This window comes from Amphiura filiformis, chromosome 17 (genome assembly GCF_039555335.1).
Source record: "Amphiura filiformis chromosome 17, Afil_fr2py, whole genome shotgun sequence".
Classification (NCBI taxonomy): Eukaryota; Metazoa; Echinodermata; class Ophiuroidea; order Amphilepidida; family Amphiuridae; genus Amphiura; species Amphiura filiformis.
Window position 1 is genome coordinate 19,916,433 of NC_092644.1, and position 18,451 is coordinate 19,934,883.

The 18,451-nt window shown below is 39.3% G+C and overlaps 1 protein-coding gene across 1 annotated transcript; it reads left to right on the plus strand.

Annotated features, from left to right (window-relative positions):
* Positions 1 to 598: 598 nt before the first annotated feature.
* LOC140137046 (scavenger receptor cysteine-rich domain-containing protein DMBT1-like) lies at positions 599 to 8,821 on the plus strand. Its single transcript, XM_072158704.1, has 7 exons — positions 599 to 635; positions 2,476 to 2,796; positions 3,337 to 3,657; positions 4,963 to 5,277; positions 6,035 to 6,235; positions 6,633 to 6,959; positions 8,562 to 8,821. The coding sequence occupies exons 1-7, from the start codon at positions 599 to 601 to the stop codon at positions 8,819 to 8,821; spliced, it is 1,782 nt and encodes a 593-aa protein (XP_072014805.1).
* The last annotated feature ends 9,630 nt before the right edge of the window (positions 8,822 to 18,451 follow it).

The following is an 18,451-nucleotide window of genomic DNA, read 5'->3' on the forward strand; positions in this document are numbered from 1 at the left end:
GTTAAAATTGGTGCAAGATTAGGATAAAGAATATATATGACCTGTGATTTTATTTTTTTCACAGGTCTTTCTCCTTCGATTTTAAGGCACTGTCAACGTAATATGTAACGTAATGTACCCATTTAAAAAAAAAAATTTTGTTGACTGCCTCTTGACCGACTTTTAACATGAACTTTTGAAAGTCTTGCATTTTTCGCTGCATGTAAATTGAACCAAGCCAGACCAATCAATCTTCATCACCATATGGTGAATTCGCACGCACGAACAAAAAACCAACTCGTCTATAAAATACAGGTTTACGATTATGTCGCGCTATATTTTAAAAGCAGACGACTTTAGCTTTCATTTATTATATTTTCTATGCCAGTTTTTGCAGGTGGTGGTCGCCGTGCATTCTCTAAATTCAGTAAATTTCCATCGTTTATGTTAATAAATAATATAAATACAAGCTAAAACCGTCGGGGTTCGATAATGAACCCCACAAAACTAACCGAGTATATGAGCTTATATGGGAAATGCCATACGGCCGGGCGGTTTCACAAGTTGCCGGCTCGATCATGCTACTCGCAGCCTGAGTTGTTGATTGATTCATGTCACTATGAACCAGAATAATCTCATACCCAACATACTCAAAGGTTATTCTATGCACGTAGAAGCCTATCGAGATTAACGAACTCTGTCCGGAAAAATGAGCATGTAGACAAAGAAAGGAGTTGAAATAACATCTCTTCGGAATACGCTAATATTAATGAAATCATAGACGTAAATGGATGATAGTCTACAATAAAGTAGGCGCTAGTGACACGCAATTTGTTTAATGAATATTGCGATCTCGTCACGTGATTAGCTGTTACCACAACCCATATCGGGTTCTTAATAAGTCGTTTTAAGGTTTAGAATATCTCTACATATTATTTTGCTTAATTTTGCGATTTTGTTGTGTCACTGCCACACAGTTGTGCGTATTGTTTAATTTTGTGATAAGTTGTCAAAAAAAAACACGATTTTTTAGAACAAATTAAAACTTGTGCTGTTCTGTGCTGGACACCGTAGCCGATTTAGCTACCTTAAAGGAGTATTTCGTGATCCTAGCATCCTCTATTTATGTAATTTTTCATTAGATATCCACGAAAAAAACCTATTCCCAAAATTTCAGTTGATGCCGATTTTGCGTTCGCGAGTTATGCATGATTATGTGTATTGCGCTGCTCCATAGACAATATGTTGTAATTTCGTTCTGGTGCACCAGAACGAAATTCAAATTTCACGATATCTTTGCTTAACGAATTAATCTGCAAGAAATATTTTGTACATAAACGTTATGTAGCCAGAGGTTTCCAGTGATGTAAAAATCTCAACTTTTTTTGAGAAAAGTGGGGGGATGAGGCTGTGGATCACGAAATGCCCTTTTAAGACTGGCAATCGACAGATGTTCCGCTGAACTTGAACTGTCGAGCATTTACTCGGGGAGCTAGGACCACTTTCTGTGCACCCCCCACAGGACCAAACCAAATCAACTTTTTTAGGTTCCTGAGATGACCCCAAAACATAATCAGGATGTTCCCAAAAATATAAACTGGCCCCAAGGGGGGTAAAAGGTCATCGAACTTTGCATAGGGTCAAAATTTTGAACTTGCTCAAATTGTGTTAAAAACCATTCCAATGTATCCCCCTAGTCACAAGGATTCAGAAAATGTATAGTTTGACCTATCTAGGACGTATTGTTCTTGAGTTATAATCAAAAAGGTCCAATGTCACGTTTTTGCTTCTATAGGGGTCGAAAACAACAAAGTGCTCCGATTTTGCCAAAAAGAGATAGCGAACCTTCAATAAATTAGTGATAGCGGACCTTATTCAAAATTAGTGATAGCGGACATTATTTTAAATTAGTGATAGCGAACCTTATTTAAAATTAGTGATATCGAACCTTAGAACTAGCGAACCTTATTCTAAATTAGCGATATCGAACCTTAGAAGTAGCGGACCTTTCTTTAGGTATAGCGAACCCTTTTCTCTATTAGAGATAGCGGGATTCTGATCTCCATAGACTTTACACGTTAGTGATAGCGAACCTTAGAGATAGCGGTCCTTAGAGGTAGCGGGATGTCATGGTTCAGGCCCCACCCCCACTTACCAACAAGCCCCATACATGAGTACTATGATATGAGAGACGACAGTCCGTGAATCGCAAAACTGATGAGGATAGTGTAAATAACAGCGGGACCTTGTGTAAGAGCTAGAAAGTGTTTGCGCTAGACCTTACATACGAATGCTGACATAAAAGCAGACAGCATAAATAAAACGAAATCCTTTACTCCCCGAAACTGGATTCGTGTTTATGCAAGGTGATTGACAGCTGCAGGGTAGAGCTACTTAAAAAAAATTATTCGGAAGAGGGCGTCCTAACATTCCTATACAGTACACAGTTTGATATTTGTGAAAATTTGATCAAAGTTACGTCTTTATGGCTTTCAGGTCCATCTCAATTTCGCCTAGTCGGTGGCAGTAATTCCACTGAGGGTCGCGTTGAACTACTTATTGGAAGCATCTGGGGTACAGTGTGCGATGACTTGTGGGAAACAATTGATGCGAAGGTACTATGTCGCCAACTTGGACTCCCACACGGTTCTCCAGTAGCCCTTAGGAATGCACACTTTGGAGAAGGATCTGGTGTTATTTGGTTGGATGATGTTGGCTGTTCTGGATCTGAACTCAATCTACAGGAATGCCAACATCGTGGATGGGGATTCAATAATTGTGAACATCACGAAGACGCTGGTGTCATATGCACTGACGGTATATTGATCATTTGTATTCAACATGTTCAATATACACTGTATAAAATATTGTAGATAAACATATTCATTTTCACGGAATATCGCGCTCATCTTCTTTCTCTAAAGGGAGAGGGACTTAATCTGCATAAAACTAGTTGCATTTCGTAGCATAAATTTCATGGAATAGCACGCTCATCCTCTTTCTGTGAAAGGAGAGGGACTTAATTTGCATAAAACTAGTTGCAGTTCGTAGCATAAATTTTACGGAATAGCACGCTCATCCTCTTTTCTGAAGGGAGAGGGACTTAATTTGCATAAAACTAGTTGCATTTCATAGCATAAATAGAACATAGTATTTCCTCGTGAGGACGTTACTACAAGATATATAATATCCGTATGCAAACCCACACATACCTTCCTCCAAAACACCCCCTATTATACCCCCTCCCCTCTCCACACACACTCCACACATACCGGGAGACCCCCACGCAGACGTTGCATTAGTTGAACTCTGAGTTTAGGTGGAGATAGTAATCTTTTATGTCTTTATGGTTTTCAGGGCCATCTCAAGTTCGCCTTGTCGGCGGTAGCAATTCTACTGAGGGTCGAGTTGAGCTACTTATTGGAAGCATTTGGGGTACAGTGTGCGATGACTTATGGGAATCAAATGATGCGAAGGTACTATGTCGCCAACTTGGACTTCCATACGGTTCTCCAGTAGCCCTTGGGAATGCATACTTTGGAGATGGATCTGGTGTTATATGGATGGATGGTGTAGGGTGTTCCGGAACAGAAATCAGTCTACAGGAATGCTATCACCTTGGATGGGGAATCAATTATTGTGACCATCACCAAGACGCTAGTGTCATTTGCACTGATGGTATGATGATAATGTGTAACTTAACATGTTCAATATACAAAAGTTCATAAATTAGTATAAATTTGCATATAATGTGAAAAGATGGTAAGATCACGAAACGACTCAAAGAATGTGGTTAGAGTACTTACACACAAGTCCTTATCTAGATATTGTGGCATAAACAACAGGAATGCTGTAAGAATTGCAGAAAGTGACAACATAAAATCAAGATTGGTGGAATACGGTTTCAGAAATGTACGAGCAAAAGTCTCAAGGGTCTATTGCATTTGGTCTAATACCGTTTCGTCTAATACCAATTGAGTCTATATACAATTGATCTATAACCAGAAAGGCTAATTACCATGTAGTCTAATAATCATATAGTCTAATGTCCATTTGGTCTAATATTGTTTGGAGAAAAGTCAGCAAAGAATAAAAGAGAGTCCCTCCTCTAGACAGTGAAAATCACATGGCATTGATGATATTCCAAGAGAGCAGTGGACAGGTTTCTGTGCTGAAAGAAATGTCAGTGATCAGATAACGAGCACCCGTCTTTGAAAGGTGTCGGGAACATAGAGTGCCACTGTGTTTCATTAATGGAAAATGATAGAAATGCCGGGGTTTCCCTGATGTATTAAATTGACCTAATTGCCTAACTCTACTAGAACCAGGCTGTGTGAACAAGCAGATGAGATGCAGAATGGTTCAGAGTTGAAAGAGGCGTAAAACAGAGGTCACTATTGTCCCAAAAACTCAACAAATCTTTTTATAAATACATTAAATTCATTTTCAGTTGTTCTTGCTTATTTGTTTATTTCTGCTTACAGGTTACATATTCAAAAATAATGCACGCGCGCTGATGTTGATGCGTCTAATGCACGAGCCCCGAAGAAGGGAGTGCATTACACGCATCAACATCAGCGCATGTGCATTATTTTGTCTAATTTCTCGAGCAACAACTAATACGCTTTCATTAAAATATTTCATACAAGAGGAAAAAAGTGATTTTTGCTGTTTTTATAACAAAATTATCATTAAAAGTGTTGGAAAATACAAGCAAAATATAAATGCATCAACCCGTAAGAAAAATGAACGCGTCCAAAAGCAATGCGCGTAGTACGCGGAGTGCACGCCCATGCATATATACAAAATCAATGCATGATTTGGATTTTTCTAACGCTTGCTCTGATTGCTATCTAAGAGTGTATGAATAATATTAGACGCATCAACAACTCATCACGCGTGCACTGTATAATTTCATTCACAACAAGTGATACACGTTTATTTACCTATAATTGTTTTACAAACGTTTAATCTAATCTCCAGCGCCAGTTAGATTTCGACTAGTTGGAAGTTCTACTGAGGGACGAGTTGAGCTACTTCTGGGAAACATCTGGGGTACTGTTTGTCATAACCGTTGGGATGCAAATGATGCGCTGGTGATATGTCGCCAACTTGGACTTCCATACGGTTCTCCGGTAGCCCTTAGGAATGCGTACTTTGGAGAAGGATCTGGTGTTATATGGATGGATAATTTAGACTGTTCTGGATCCGAAGTCAGTCTGCTTGAATGCTCCCATAGTAACTGGGGTGATCATCGCTGTGGACATCACCAAGACGTTGGTGTAATTTGCACTGATGGTATTTATTAGGCTATATAATAAATGGATAATTTGCATTATATGGACAGGTAAATTGTGTCAAATCAAATGAGGTAGAGGTCGAATTATTCATAATGGTTGTAAATAATAGAATTTACTATTAGTAAGTATGTTTTGAGATCTTCTATTTCATATGCCCTTCCCTTTTCTCATCTGAGGAAAAGGGTTTTACTTTTTATTCCGTATTTTATGGTGTCAAAGTTCTATGTCATTTAACCTGCCTTAACTTTGTTACTTTAAACGCTCAAGTTTCCGAACCCACGTACCTCAATGATCTTCAGAGGATATTTGTTTCGCCGTTATAAGTATACGAAACTCATGGATAAGATCATGGTCATGTTTTAGGTTTAGGTTTACGATAGTGCTTACGTTTATGGCTAAGGCTGTAGGTTCAGGGCTAGAGAGTTAATAATGGCTTCACACTGCTATTATTTTGTGAACATATGGTAATATCGACGATTTGGTATGGCAGGGATTCTGAAAACTGAAAAGTTTGGGCAACTTTGTACACGTTTGTAAAAATATTTTACGAGCATGAAACAAAACAAATCCAAGCACTAGCACACATCACAATATAAACAAAATTAATTTTCTTTTTTGTTTTTTCATCCTGTGCTTTGAAGGGCCATCTCAATTTCGTCTTGTTGGTGGCAATAGTTCTACGGAGGGTTGAGCTACTTCTTGGAAGCATCTGGGGTACAGTTTGTCATAACCGTTGGGATACAAATGATGCGCAGGTGATCGCCAACTTGGACTTCCACACGGTTCTCCAGTAGCACTTGGGAATGCATACTTTGGAGAAGGATCTGGACAAATATGGACAGATAATGTAGACTGTAGGGGATCTGAAACCAGTTTAGACAAGTGCACCCATCTTGGATGGGGTGTCAGTTATTGTGGTGGACATCAAGAAGATGCTGGGGTCATCTGCACTAATGGTATGTATGTACCAACATAACCAAAGAGGCCGGAGAAATGACGCACATACACACACTACGTACTCCGCACCAACAACTCACCGTACAAAGCCACACAAACACCCCTACCTACACTAGAGGTATGTGTGTACAGTGTGCGATCGCTTGAGGGGCGTAAATGATCAAATTACTTTTACAACCATTATCAATCAACTTACTGCAGGATGAAGGCCTCAGCGATGTCTCTATGTGTCTCTGTTTTGCGCTTGTTGGTACCAGTTCACTTCTCCCCAGTACTGTTGCAGCTCGTTCCTCAATCGCTTTTAGAGAAAAATCTAACTTGAACTAGGATTGCATTCAGACACACATGTCAGATCAAGTTACATGCCCCCTAAAATTAAGTCTTTATGGTTTTCAGGTCCATCTAAATTTCGTCTAGTCGGTGGCAGCAATTCCACTGAGGGTCGCGTTGAAATACTTCTTGGAAGCATCTGGGGCACAGTCTGTGATGACTTGTGGGAAACAAATGATACGAAGGTACTATGTCGCCAACTTGGACTTCCATACGGTTCTCCAGTAGCCCTTGGGAATGCACACTTTGGAGAAGGATCTGGTTTTATATGGATGGATGATGTAAGCTGTACGGGATCTGAAGCCAGTTTAGTCAAGTGCGTTCATCTTGGATGGGATGTCAGTATTAACTGTGGTAGTCATCAAGAAGACGCGGGTGTAATTTGCACTGATGGTATGTACCAAGGAATCACATACATACACACCCGTCCCAAACACCCTCACACTCATCCCCCCCATCTCAACCTACCTCCACCTATCAGTACGTACGTGCACAGCCCCTTCCAGACATCCCCAGCCTATTAAAATGTAATAAGAACAACACAGTACTATATTGTCACCAATTGGTTGGAATTGAACCTTGTAATTTCCATTGTCCCGCTACTTGAAATTTCGCACTATTTCAAAAGAAATTAACCAAGATGCTACAACTACTATATAGTATAGCTAAGAAGGGGTACCATGGCAGGGACCCTTGTTTGATTTTTATCGCACACGTAAGCACACACCGCATACACAGGTTTCGAGATGCACCGTTATCTCAAGGACAATATTGTTCAAGGTTGCGCCGCAGGCTTACAAAGAGACAATATTGTTCAAGGTTGCGCCGCAGGCTTACAAAGAAACAATAGCAATCAAGCTTAAACTTTAAATTAGCACCCGATAGAGGGCAGGGCCTGAAGAATGAGGGAAATTATGGGGTAAATATTTAACGGAATAAACTGCATAATCATATTATTTAGATTTATTCCGTTAAAAATCTTATTTTAACTTATCAAATTACTAGTTTTTATATTCTATGGTGTCAAATATTTAATATGTGACCCTGTCTTCTGGAGTACAAGAGTATACTCTCACATGATACTTAATATGTGATCCTAATACAGTATCTCATATTAGTTTTCATGTTCTCCTACCCACTATGGGTGCAAAGGTACTATGTCACCAACTTGGACTTCCATACGGTTCTCCAGTAGCCCTTGGGAATGCCCACTATGGAGTAGGATCTGGTGTTATATGGATGGATGGTGTTGGTTGTTCCGGATCTGAATTCGGTCTACAAGAATGCCAACATCGTGGATGGGGAGTTAATAATTTTGAAAATCACCAAGACGCTGGCGTCATTTGCACTGATAGTAGGTCAATTTCAAACTGAACTGAACTGAATTATGAAATTCCTCTGTATTAACGTTGACAGTAACGCTAATTTGTAAAAGTAAACATTCATGAAAAATTGTATATAATATATTTTAAGATTTTAGAAAAACACCAAACAAAACGGGGTTCTTTTGTTTTCGGCTGTTTGTAATGCCCAATGGTGTACTAAAATACCATTTGAAATCCGGAGATCTCCATTTCGTGTTTGCTGGTCGAGTGACACGTCTTATCAAATCATTGAATCATTGACGTATAAACTGTGTGCATATCGCTACGTGATCCACAGCATCATCCTCATTTCCTCAAAAAAAGTTGAGATTTGTATACCACTGGAAACCTCAGGCTACAAAATACGTGAAGCTCCGCTCGTAATATACGCATTGTTTTACATCATTTTGTTTGGAAAAATAATTGGACAATGTGATCAGTTTGTAAAAACCAAATAGGAATCTACTATCGCTTTAACTGGATGTCTTAAACGAGTAAAAATCTTTTTATTGATATATTTTATTCTATGTTGTTGATGTTGTTGTTGTTGTTGTTGTTGTTGTTGTTGTTGTTGTTGTTGTTGTTGTTGTTGTTGTTGTTGTTGTTGTTGTTAATTATATCTGATTTGCAGGGCCAGCGCAATTTCGACTTGTCGGAGGCGAAAGTTCAAATGAGGGTCGAGTTGAGATTCTTCTGAACAACATCTGGGGTTCAGTGTGCGGTGACTACTGGTGGGATGCAAATGATGCAAAGGTATTATGTCGACAACTTGGACTTCCACACGGATCTCCAGTAGCCCTTCGCAATGCGTATTTTGAAGAAGGATCTGGAACTGTATGGATGAGTGTAGTAAAATGTTCAGGTCTTGATTTCATAGGGATAGAGACCTAAATGGCCCTTGCAGGTCAAGCAGATTCCGAATTATTGTCATTTCATCTGGCTAATATGATGATTATCTGGTTGCTATGGGCGGCCATCTTGGTTTTCAGGTGTCCTAGACCTAGGACAACCATGAAACCCCCTTTATTCAATCAGAAAGCCTTGATTTAGTGGGGATAGACACCTTAATGACCCTTGTAGGTCAAGCAGATTCCGAATTATTGTCATTTCATCTGGCGAATATGATGATTATGGTTGCTACGCGGGCGGCCATCTTGGATTTCAGGTGTCCTAGACCTCGGACAACCATGAAACCCCCTTCATTCAATCAGACAGTCTTGATTTAGTGGGGATAGACACCTCAATCACCCCTCTAGGTCAAATAGTTTCAGAGTTATTGTCATTATTCCTGGTTCATAAGTACATTTTGGCGGCCATTTTGAAAAACGGCCATATACAGAGTTTGCCCGGGTTTGGAATTTTCCACCTAGTAGAATTTGAAAGACCTATACATACCCTACTAGAATCAACATTCAAACTTTCTTCTTGAAAAAATGTATACGGGTCTGTAGCAGTGTTGTAGGTCTCGAGACCAGGTCTCGGTCTCGAGACCATCTCGAGACCTGATTTTGCAGGTCTCGGGTCTCGGATGTCAAGGTCTCGGTCTCGGTCTGGTCTCGGTCTCGGTCTCGGACATCAAAAGTTTCGGTCTCGGATGATTTTAAGTTCGAGACCTGTCGAGACCTGAAGAAAAAATATAATTTTCTGTTGTTCTTTATAACTTATTTTGTACCAAAATTTCATTGAATGTTGAAAATAAACATTGTATTGAAATACACTCAACTTGAATATGTAGGCCCTACTGTTCATGTTCATAGGCCTACTGCCAATTTTTTAAATTTTTGACTGCATATTAAATACAAATAGTTTAAATTATGAGAGAGTAATCATGCGTAAAATTGGCAAAAACATGTTTGCCCTAAAATAATAATATTATCATTTCCTGTTTTTTAATTAATTAGTGAGAGTTAATAGGCCTATATTGCATTATTTTGCCATTTTGCATAATTATATTATATGTAAAATGGCAAAATAATGCAGTATAGGCCCCATTTTACATTTAATTATATTATATGTAAAATAGCAAAATAATGCAGTATAGGCCTATATGTAAAATGGCAGATTGAATCAGAGAATGTCTGGGGCTGATGCAACAGCGGAATTCTTACGTGGAAGTTGAGTTTCATAAAGAGTAAACATAATTGTTAAGAATAAAGATACAGAAATCATATGATAATAACATATATGATGAGTTAACAATAAATGGACCAATAAAGTGGTCATGTTCAGGATCAGATGCGAGCTTCCGATATCAGTTCATGATTAAACAAAGGTCTCGGTCTCGGTCTCGGTCTCGGAACTTAGAGGTCTCGGTCTCGGAAGGGATGGTCTTGGTCTCGGAAGGTTTGGTCTCGGTCTCGGTCTCGGTCTCGGATGGGCAGGTCTCGGTCTCGGTCTCGGTCTCGGTCTCGGACATAGAGGTCTTGACTACAACACTGGTCTGTAGGACAGGGCCAGGACTAAGAGTAATGTTGGTGGCGAGGACATTATCAAAACAATAGGTGAAGATAACGGTCTCTGGGTAGTGAGCTAAACAAAAGATATACAATACAGAATATAGGAACACTATGGAAAGGATCACAACATACTCGGCGTACATGTAGAATAACGGAACGAAGTTAAAATGCATTTACAATTCGATATTATGGTACATGGTTAGGGAAAACAGAGCACTACGGTCTGTATAACAGTAATACGTTGTAAGTTTTTCAAGCATTTATGAGTGTTATTAATAAAACAATATTTAAATTTGTACACATTATGATTAAATTAACTTATCAAAGTAATAATAAGTAACGAGTTTGTTCAATGCATGCTAGATTGTCATGAAACATGTATAAAATTTCCTAGTTCTTAGAAAGGAATAATTATGTCCTTTCCATTTTTGTTACACTAACCCAAAATCGCACAACGGCCCATGCAAATTAGCTGCCAGGCAAGTGCCCCGGGATACTGCGACAAAGAAGCTTCGTAGCTAAGGGACCGTTCACAAACATTTGTGGGGGGGGGGCTGATGCAAAAAATTTCATCGCGAAAAATTTTCGCCCCCCCTTTACAGACCTCAAAACTTTCAGCCCCCCCCCTTTTTTTTTGACATGAAAATATTATTTTGGGTCAACCCCATAGAAAAGCATATAAACTCAATTTTTCCAAGAAAATTTGTGGTCATTTTTTCAGGACCCCCCCCCCCCCTTAGGAGGATCAAACATTTTCAGGGCACCCCTTTTTGCATCAGGCCCCCACCCTAACAAGTGTTTGTGAACGTTCAGCTTCATTTCATATCAGAAACATTGGTAGAATAAGAAAGTACATGCTACTGAACAAATTGTTCACAGTTTTGTAACCTCCCGGCTTGATATGGGCAACTCTCTCTTGTTTGCTTTCCTCAAGATCCTATTGCACGTCTTCAGCGTATTCAGAATACTGCTGCGCGCTTGGTCACTTTAACTAGAAAGAGATCTCACATCACTCCAGTTTTAAGAGAGTTACATTGGCTGCCGGTTGGTTACAGAATCGCGTACAAACTGTTGCTCATTGTTTTTAAATCACTTAATGATCTTGCGCCAGAATATATCAAATGTCTCCTCAAACCATATAACCCTCCTCGTATGCTCCGTTCCAGTGACAAATCACTTCTCTGCGAACCGAGTTAAAAACATGCATGGGGCAGGGCTTTTTCAATTGCTTTACCACGTCTCTGGAATACTCTGCCAACCCACATTAAATTAAGTACATAAAAACTCATTCAATGATAGAAGCATTTTAATGATGTGCATCACCATATATTTGTTCACCTTTTGATTGTTGTTCATGTGTAGATTAAGTTGTTATTATTATTATTATTATTATTATTATTATTATTATTATTATTATTATTATTATTATTATTATTATTATAATTATTATTTATATTATTATTACATCCAAATCATATGTAACCTAGCAGTGTTATGTCATACATTTATTCAAATTTGTTCCATTGTTTCAACATCAATCACCTTTTTCAGACATTTCAGAAACGACGCTGTTTTTTAAGAAAATAGTACTTAAAGGCCCTTTCAGTGATTTCACAGGAACATTAAAAAAATGGAAATTTGTCAGAGTTGCTTAGAAATAAAGAATAAGTCTACAGAATTTCATTAAACCACTTTTCCCTGAATACATCGACAAATTAGTCAAAAACAGAAGTTTTAGAAAGGTTTTCTACTTCAACTCAGATCGACTCGAGAAAATCGAGATTTTCGTGCAGTGCGCCACCAATCGAAAGAAAAAACTTCCTAGTCCAGTGTTTCTAACACGGGGAAGTAGAGTCTAAATTGATTTAAAATAGACGTTTAATTTTTGTAGTAGAAAACAAAATAAGCAATTAAAGGTCAGTTAGGTCACCGAGGCAAACTAACGGTCAATTCAAATATGAAAAACAGTTAAAATTGTGTATTTTGTTTAAAATAGTAGCTACTGATGTAATAAGTAGTAGAAACAATACGCAACGCGTGTTGGTACGTGGAGAGTGAGCCTCTTTCGATCTCGAGTCGGACTTTTTGTACTGTCAGTATCAAAAGTCCAGAATCATGCAAATGCTTTATTTTGTCTAAAATACACGGCTTTCGACCGAACCACTAGCAGGCTATGTTAGCACATCTATGCCAATTACAAAGGTACCAAAATCTGAATTTTGATGATTTTTACGATCGTCCGGATGAGCAAATCACTGAATGGGCCTTTAACTGGGCTGATGTAGAAGTGGAATTGTGTCTGTATGAGTCTGAGCCTATCGCAGCCATTTTTGAGTCATTATCTCATTCATGTCGAGCCAGGTGTGGCCAAAATGAGTAAGTGATAATAATGCTCTGCGTGCTAGCCATGCGCTTCATCAACGGAAAAAGTTCCAAGTTTTGAAATATTTTCTCAAAATATCAAGAGCTATCTTAAGAACTACTGAACCAATACTAGGCTTGTTTGTACTCATTTTAATGCAATTTTCATGCTGGTTCCAAATATGGTCATGAAAATGTACAATTATGAAATTTTTGAATTTTTAAAAATATTTTGAAATATGTCGTCTTCAGTCGACACCCGCCTGAAGAGAGTTAATGTGTGCAATAACGCTAGCACCTTGAGCTAGCGATTTGAAGCTATACCCAATTAGATGCGCACTGACGTCACTGCCACATCAAGGTGAAAAATTGTATAGTAAAATCAATGTGGATATATCAAAGGCAGGCAGGCTACTACTATGTTACAGCGGGCAAATGGTTATGTTTACAGTTACTGCAATAATCTACAGTAATCGCTCCAAAGATTCTGAAGAAAATTATTGGTGAAGATCAATAATTGTCAAAATAATCAGAATTTCATGTAATCGACAGAATAATGATTGTTTCTTGATATTTGTCAATATTATAATGTACAATGCTAGTAGTTTTACATGTCACTGGGTACGTTCTTAAATCAGTAAAATCAGTAATTACAATGTATGTTGAAATTTTCAGGTAAAACACGGTGCCCCTCTTTTATGGCTTCCTTCCTGCTACGAGGAACCGTAATGTCTTGAATTGTTGCCAACCTGCTTTACCGTGAACATTGCATGTATTTATTTTGATCTCTGATTGTGTTTTTATAATAGCCTTCTGCTGCATCGATTATGCCATCTACTGTCGGCTGCAACCTGGCGTCAACCAAACCAAAACCGGAAGCCGTCGAATTACCAACACGATCAACTCAGACGCTTATCAAGATCTGGTCATGTCATGGGGATCGCTCGCGCACTACGAACAGTGTATCGCTCCAACTGAGTATTCAAGTTCCTATTTCCTTATCAACAGATGTCCTGACGATTCCAGTCTTTATCTCAAAGAAGCTTGCGCGAAGTCCTGTCCAGATGACCCCATTTCTTTTATCCCCGTATTGGTGAATAATGTGCATTATAGGAACAGGTTTTGTGCCATATGCTGGGAATACAACGATACATCTGGTCAGGTATGGGACTTGGAGTTTCGGTGCATTAGAGATCCGCAGACTGAAAAGCAACTTCGTAGCCAGCTAATTAGTTCTATGCTGATGACATGTAAATATCGTACGTTTTCCAGTACGTCCTATCGTCCACTTTTGCCCTTTCCGCGACGATGTTCTCACGACATGATACGTGTCCCAACGGTACAAATTCTTCTCTCGTGGAAGCGTGTACGAGCTATATGGCAACCATCAGTGTTAGGAATATATACTACAAGAACCCTCACTGCCCTGTTTGTAACTTGGCAGATATGAAATACAACCTTGGATGCTCAAAGGAGCCCGATAAACTCGTCGTAATTGGAAAAAACCTTTTCGACATCTTATTCCAGTTCAACCCTGAAATCGAGTGTGCAGCCGAGTATGAGATTTTTGATCCATATCTTGGGATTTGTCGCGAAATTACATGCCCAGAAAATGTGTGACGTGGAATATGATGATGGTAGTAGCTGGAAAAATTCTACGTTTGTACGATTTCAATTCCAGGTGTATGCTGAAGTAAATTCCACATTGTCAGATGTGAAGGATATTGTGAGTAATGTTATTCAACGTATAGGAGTAAAGTCAGATGAAATTCAAGTCGCGTCAACACAAGCGGAAGCTCCGCCATTACCAAGTTTGAGTATAACTGAAAATTGTCTCCATGAAGCAGATGCCACTGGTATAACATTGGAGGCAACAGGTTCCCTTGTTAAAAACTCTTTTGACGAAGCCATACGTCAGTTGTCTGAAGGCATTCTAAACCAATGCATTGGTGCTGACCAAACAGCAGCCATCACAGTGGCGTAACGTTGGGTCAGGGTGCCCGGGGGCGAAAGTAGTTCGGGTGCCCCTGACCAACATGGTGCAGAGCTAATCAATTTTAGTATTAAGCCATAGACCTACCGAATAACTTTAACGAAGTGTTTCAGATTAAATTTATATCATGTTTCAATGCAGTTCATGTTAATAAAACAAAATGTTTTCATATTGATATTCTCTAATGTCTACTTTGGATACTCGTCACTAGCTGCAGTGACGTAGCATATGGCGCCCAGGGGCAAGAATACAAAATACCCCCCTCTTCCTAAAACAATTGCATGCGGGCGCGCGAAAATGTGCATAAATACCACTAATTTGGTATTGAATCAAGTTGAATTTAGGTCTTTAAAATGAATATTTGATATAATTTATATGTTGCTATGCGCGCGAAAAATTTTGTGTTGAAGGGGCACCCAAATGAAGAGTAATTCAATGCATGGTGGGTAAAGGTTTCCACTTCTTTCCTATAACAAAGTACTATCGTGTCAAAGGCTATCCAGGCTTGGGTGCCCCTTAGCCCGGGTGCCCGGGGGCACGCCCCCCAGAGCCCATAGGAGTTACGCCACTGAGCCATCATCAGCTTCATGAAAGTAAGCAACTTTGAAAACACATCCATGTTGGAATGGGATTGCAGTGGTGATCGCCAACAATTGACTACACACTCCGCTTCAAAGATATCCATGCATAATGTTAATGACACCGACGTGGTTATCTGGACAACCGACAAAGGTTCCGTTCAATTGTCATCCAGCTCTGTTCCGCAGATGGTTATTGTTCACGCCAATTATAGCCAGACACGAGAAGCTTTCCTGTGCGAGACACCGTTACCCTGCGCTTACATCACACTGAAGTCTATGGAATATGAATGGATCGGAGAAAAGCAAGATTTACTTTTACATATCGCTAGTGGCCATCGGATACATAGTGAAGCAGTGATAGTTCTTGAAAACAATACTGTTCAGGTGTGCAGCTTTATTGACGAATATCAGACGAATTACTTTCAGTACTCCAACACGCAAACCATTATTAATATTCTCGGTTGCTCACTTTCTATTGCTGCTCTTTTCATCACTATTTTGACCTATTCGATATTTTCAGAATTACGTAATGTTCCTGGAAAGACAATTCTCAGCTTATCGCTAGCAATGATCTTTGCTCAGATATTGTTACTTTTTGGATCAGATATAACTATGTTATATCCAGTCTGTTTTTCAGTCGCTCTACTCATGCAATTTTCTTGGATTGCTGTCTTTGCGTGGACTAATATTCTAGCCTATGATCTAGCGCACACGTTTGGCGCTCAGGCAAGTATGCGGGATATGAACTCTTCATCAACGTTCTTTAGGTATTCCGTGTATGGCTGGGGACTCTCTTTAGCCGCTGTCTGCATCACTGTCATCATTCATTTTACGGTACCTTTCAATGGTCACATGAGGTTTTATATGATCTTGTCACAATATGTTGGCTGAAACCAGGGATGCCTCTTCTGGTGGCCTTTGGAGTACCAGTGGGAGCCCTCTTGCTCGGTAACCTTGTTCTTTTCACCTATACTATTATTGGAATGCGACACACCAGGAGAGCTACTGCTATTTTGGAGCAAGGAGGTACAAATTTCAATAAGATGAAAGAGGACTACGTGCAGGGTAAGTATTTAATTCACAATCGTTCGTGTTTGAATAAAAGCAAATAAAATAAGAACTGGTTGCGATTCCTCTTCAAAGTTCATTTTGTTTCATTTTATACACAGATAGCCATACATGTTACAATAATCCGCTGACTATCCTAATCTGTCCATGTGGTTTATTCATTATTCATACACAATTGATACACTAGCGAGAACCGGTAAAAGCAAATGTTTGAAAAATGCGAATCATGCATTGATTGTGTATAATGCACGGGCGCTCACTCTGCGTATTTGCGGGTTGATGCATTAATACCAGTATTTGTTTGTTTGTTTGTTTGTTTAAACGGTCGCTCCGTATGGAGTCACGCTTGGGTCTTGATGGGACCAGGCTCAAACAAAATGCTCAAGCCAGGCTAAAAAGCCAAATATAGGCATGCTGGCCTGTATGGAAAGAGAAGTGAGAAACAGATTTGATGACAAAGAACAAGGAAAAGAAGGCCACTCCCAACAATCAAGTTAACAATTTTACTGTCAGCCTTTGGGTCAAGAGAAAGGAAGTGCTTAAATCCAAATTTAACTGCCACTGAGGCTGTACTGTTGCTGGTATTTTCCACCATTGTTAGTGACAATTCTGTGGGGCTCGTGCATTCGACGCATCAAGGTCTCAGTACGCGTGCATTATTTTGTCAATTTAACTCCCAGCAAGTGATACGCATAGAATACTATTTATTAACCTATGAGTATTGCTAACTGCGTGCCCGTTTACTTGAAGCACTGTACTTTGTTATTCATAGAAATTTCATATGTGATGCGATCAAGCAAAATCATTAGTCGGACATTTGCAGTTTCTTATAAGATTGTAAAAAGCATTTACAAATCTGGATTTTGTTGTAATGTCGTTTTAATATTAGGTCTTGGACAGGCCAGATTAAGTGACTTTCTTCTAACAAACTACCTTCTTTTCAAATACAGTTATCTATCGTGATCGGCTTAACCTGGATTATCGGCCTCATAGTACCCTACACGAAAATACCTACACTGTAGTACGTGTTTCTGGTGCTCAATTCACTACAAGGCCCCGTGATAATGTGGTCTTTTGTCTGCAACAGGCGAGTGAGTGTTATGTGGAAGGACAGGGTACGTCGCGCATTAGGAATGACAGAAAGAGAAGGGTATACGATGTCCAGTTCTACCAAGACAAGCAGCAAGCATCACACCCTTGCGATGCAGACGACTGGAGCAGAAGATATGATAACACCTTCTCAGGAACCCGTTACCAAAGCAATTGATACAGCTTGTTGAATTTTACAGCAGCATTTGTCAATTCATTCATTCAATCATTCATTTATTTCTATGCTAATTATATTAATGTTTAATAATGTACAATATTGTGAATAAAGAAACTTCTACGCAACCAGTGTCAGCAAGCTTCTTGAGTTTTCTGTTGGCTATAGTGCCGTGGGTCATCAATTTTCTCAGTGACCGCCGTCAATGTGTCAGATATAATAAAACTTTGTCCGATTATGCTCAGCTTCATGCAGGTGTTCCTCAGGGCACCAAAATTGGTCCTATCACCTTCCAGGCAGTCATCAATGATGCGGCTCAGGGCTGCTGCTCTCATTACTGGAAATATGTTGATGATCTTACCTTTGCGGAGAACCGCAACTGTAATGAGGGCGGCAGTCTTCAGGCTGATCTTGATGAGTTCCTGGATTGGTCCTTGAAAAACCAACTTAAATTAAACCCTGATAAATGTCAAGCTATTCACGTCTGTTACATGATAAATCCACCTCCACGTTCTGACCTTAATATTGGTAACACTTCTCTGAAGTATGTTCATCATGCCAAAGTTCTTGGTATTTACATTTACAGGCAGATCTCAAATGGGATACTCAAGTTAATCATAATATTATTTGCAAAAATGCCAACAAAAGATTGTATATTCTTAGTAAGTTAAAACGTTTTGGTTTCAACACCACTGAATTAATCACCATTCTTGTTATGCTCGCCCTCTCCTGGAATATGCCGATGTCATTTGGCATTCTTCTCTTACTGTCAAGCAATCCTTGATGATTGAACGTATC